At 42.9% G+C, this 4,198-nt stretch overlaps 1 protein-coding gene across 5 annotated transcripts in view; it reads left to right on the top strand.

The window, feature by feature from the left end:
- Positions 1 to 1,999, top strand: part of LOC118408435 (acid-sensing ion channel 1C-like) — a 273,733-nt gene extending 271,734 nt beyond the window's left edge. For all 5 annotated transcript variants that reach the window (XM_035809252.1, XM_035809253.1, XM_035809251.1 and 2 more), the window contains 2 exons: positions 846 to 925; positions 1,536 to 1,999. In XM_035809252.1, coding sequence (XP_035665145.1) covers positions 846 to 925; positions 1,536 to 1,649 — 194 coding nt within the window. In that variant the 3' untranslated portion in view covers positions 1,650 to 1,999. The remainder of the gene's footprint in view (positions 1 to 845; positions 926 to 1,535) is intronic.
- Positions 2,000 to 4,198: the final 2,199 nt, after the last annotated feature.

Here is a 4,198-nt window from a genome sequence, read left to right as displayed (position 1 = left end):
CGTGACATGTGCACGTAGTTATCATGACATGTACACATAGTTATCATAACATGTACACATAGTTATCATAACATGTACACATAGTTATCATAACATGTGCACGAAGTTATCATAACATGTGCACGTAGTTATCATAACATGTACACGTAGTTATCATAACATGTACACGTAGTTATCATAACATGTACACGTAGTTATCATAACATGTACACGTACGGCACACAAAGCAGGTTGTACGGGTGGCATGGACAAAACCATTTTAAGAACACCAGCAGATCTGCATTTGGGATTTGTACTAGCAGCTTGGAGATATGTACTGACAGATTTGAGATTTGCATCGACATATTTGAGATTATACCATCAGATTTAAATTACTTTGTAGTACCAACCGGTTTGGGACTTGTATCAACAGATTTGGGATTTTTGCGAACAGATTCGGATTTGTGGCAAACAATTGGGGATTAATTAGTACCAACATATTCTGCATTAATTTTGTAGTAACAGATTTGTAAATTCTGCCGAAATATTTGTTTTTTTCCCCAAGATGTTAGGCTTTTGTCCCAGCAGAGCTGAGGATTGTACCAACAGATTTGGGATTTGTACCAACAGATTTGGGATTTGTACCAACGGATTTGGGACTTTTGCCGGAATATTTGGGACTTGTATCAACATATTTGATATTTATACTAACAGAGTCGGATTTGTAGAAGGAAAACTCTTTCCATCCCACACATTTCCCAGGCAGATAACACATGTACTCACCTGCACGTTGTTAATGCTTATTCATTCATGCATTGCCTTCCCTCTAGCCGTGCCCTCTGACCCTTTACCTTTGACCTCCGCAGGTGACATTGGTGGCCAAATGGGTCTGTTCATAGGTGCCAGTATCCTGACCATTCTGGAGCTCTTTGACTACCTCTATGAGGTCGGTGCAGTTATATTACCTTATGTTTGGTGTGGAGTAGGGGTGGGTACCGGTATTTACCGGTACAAAACTGATTTTTCTTATTGGACAGGTCCAGAAAAAAATGGATCTGATCAAATTTGGTGGACCGGATGTTGGACCGGATGTTGGACCGGATGTTGGGCCTGTTAGAAAATGAACAGATCATATGATCTGGAATTCACACAGGTAGGGACTGGAGTCCGATCAAGGAAAAGAACAAGACCGAAGAAGCACAGAGTGTACTGAAAGTACGTTTGTTAACTACTGAATAACGTACGAAAGGTCGTTTGTTTGTTAGGTACTGAAAGACGTTTGTTTGTTTGTTTGTAAGGTACTGAAAGACGTTTGTTTGTTAGGTACTGAAAGACGTTTGTTTGTTAGGTACTGAAAGACGTTGTGTTTGTTTGTTAGGTACTGAAAGACGTTTGTTTGTTTGTTAGGTACTGAAAGACGTTTGTTTGTTTGTTAGGTACTGAAAGACGTTTGTTTGTTTGTTAGGTACTGAAAGACGTTTGTTTGTTAGGTACTGAAAGACGTTTGTTTGTTTGTTTGTTTGTTAGGTATTGAAAGACGTTTGTTTGTTTGTTAGGTACTGAAAGACAAGTGCACCGAGCGCCGCCACCAGCCGCGCTCCGAGTCCAACGCTGTGTCGGTGAACCTGGAGGACTGCAAACGGGACAACAGCCGGGCTCCGCTCAGCTAAACAGGACGACAGCAGCACAACAACAGGATAACGGCCCGAGGGTCGAGTCAAAACAGGGCTTCTATAGTCTACAACCAAGCTGAAGTAATAATACGAATAAGCCTTCGCATAGCAAGAACATGATATAACCTAACCCTGTACGAAATAGGCAACGTTATAACAACACTTATCTTAATCACGGACGGTTGCTATGGCAACGGTTGCTACGGCAAGGGCAGTTTTTGAACATTTGGGAAGGATCTGAAGAAAATGCTCTTTTCTTGCAACCTACTTCAGATGGAAAGGGGAGACTGGAAAAGTGGGGACTTTTGAAGAAGTTTGAATAGAAAAATACTTATTGATTGATTGACTTTAAAGATATATTCCTGTGAAAAGTAGACCTACAAGAGTAGCTATCTAGTTGCAGAATCCACACCTGGACTCTTCACTTCACCTCTGCTTCTATCGTGGCACGAACTTCCTTCACTTAGCAAGCTGTACTGTAGATAACGTCTCGAGTCGAACTCACGGTGGACTCCAGCTGTCCGCTATCCTTTAAGACTTGGGCATGAGATAAGACGTGAGGTCCGCCTTGAGTGGGTCCGTAAGACTCGAGTAAGAGGATAGCAGACAGCCTGCCCACCCCTGGCTGAAGTGGAATGACCCAAGTTCTGCTGCTCCGTAGGGTTAGGTATTACTACTAGGTAGGTGCTTTCTCAAACTACGTTCACTTAACCAAGGGTAGGTCTACTGTGTATAGTCCTGACATCGTGTCAACCTCCTAACATGTAAGATCTCAACTGTAAGAAAGCTGGCTGTTTTAAACTCCCACAGAGTTAGATAGACAATACCCGTAGCCTTAACCACTGTGCTGCATACATCAATAGTAGTAGGACATCACCCTTAGCATTCCCACACGCCCTCTGAACCCTCACCTCTGCTGGGGTCACACCAGTGCTGACCTTTGACATGTAGAACCATGTTCTGTGTGATACTTGAGGTTCCAAATGTGTAAAAGCAATAAGAGAGGCTTCAACACTTCGTGCTTTCTTAGGCATGGTTCCAGACCCTGTGCACTGCCCCAGACCGTGAGACAGAACCGAACAGTATCGAACTGACAACTAGTCATTTCACCACACACACATGGAACAACTAGTCATTTTGCCACACACACATGGAACTACTAGCCATTTTGCCACACACATGTAACAACTAGTCATTTCGCCACACTCACATGGAACTACTAGTCATTTCGCCACACTCACATGGAACTACTAGTCATTTTGCCAGACACGCATGGAACTACTTAAGTCATTTCACCACACACATATGGAACAACTAGTCATTTTGCCACACTCACATGGAACTACTAGTCATTTTGCCACACTCACATGGAACTACTAGTCATTTTTTTTGCCACACTCACATGGAACTACTAGTCATTTTGCCACACACGCATGGAACTTACACGGAACCGTTTGTAGTGTGGCAGTATCAGATGGCCACACTTGCAACCTCTCTCAGCTACATTCAGCAACTCCATGTCACATTTACACTTCTGACCTTGCCATAGCCCCCGTATATCGTACCAGTATCATTTATACCAGCAAAATGGAACAGTTATATATAATAGAAGTTCTAAAATACCCTCTGTATGTGGTACCAGCATGATCTACACTATGACAATCGGATATTTTTAACATCAACCTTATCCTGCATCTGGTCCCTGCATTATTCTCACCATCAAAATTATGTTTTACGTCACTCCCATTTTCCTTTATGTTTTAGATCCCTTTTACGTCACTCCCATTTTCCTTTATGTTTTAGAACCCTTTTACGTCACTCCCATTTTCCTTTCCCATTCACACTTCCTGAGGAACTCCGTTTACAGTTGTAACTGCACCACAGCTTACTGACAGTACTATGTTTACTGAAGTTTACTGAAAGCACTATAATAAATCGGTACCAGCATTACTGAAAGTACCATGGTGTGCTGGTACCACGGTTACTGAACGTACTATGTTGTACTGGTACCACGGTTACTGAACGTACTATGTTGTGCTGGTATCACAGTGTACTAAAAGTGCTGTGGTATGCTGGTACCGCGGTTACTGAAAGTGCCATGGTATACTGGTACCGCGGTTACTGAAAGTGCTGTGGTATACTGGTATCACGGTTACTGAAAGTGCCATGGTATACTGGTACCATGGTTACTGAAAGTGTTGTGGTATACTGGTACCATGGTTACTGAAAGTGCTGTGGTATACTGGTACCACGGTTTCTGAAAGTGCTGTGGTATACTGGTATCACAGTTACTGAAAGTGCTGTGGTATACTGGTACCGGGGTTACTGAAAGTGCTGTGGTATACTGGTACCACGGTTTCTGAAAGTGCTGTGGTATACTGGTACCGCGGTTACCGAAAGTGCTGTGGTATACTGGTACCATGGTTACCGAAAGTGCTGTGGTATACTGGTACCATAGTTACCAAAAAGTGCTGTGGTATACTGGTACCACGGTTTCTGAAAGTGCTGTGGTATACTGGTACCACGGGTACCAAAAGTGCTGTGGT

The sequence above is a fragment of the Branchiostoma floridae genome, unplaced genomic scaffold, assembly GCF_000003815.2.
Source record: "Branchiostoma floridae strain S238N-H82 unplaced genomic scaffold, Bfl_VNyyK Sc7u5tJ_1585, whole genome shotgun sequence".
Classification (NCBI taxonomy): Eukaryota; Metazoa; Chordata; class Leptocardii; order Amphioxiformes; family Branchiostomatidae; genus Branchiostoma; species Branchiostoma floridae.
Note: the sequence above shows the minus strand (reverse complement) of the source record. Positions and strands in the feature narration are given on the sequence as shown.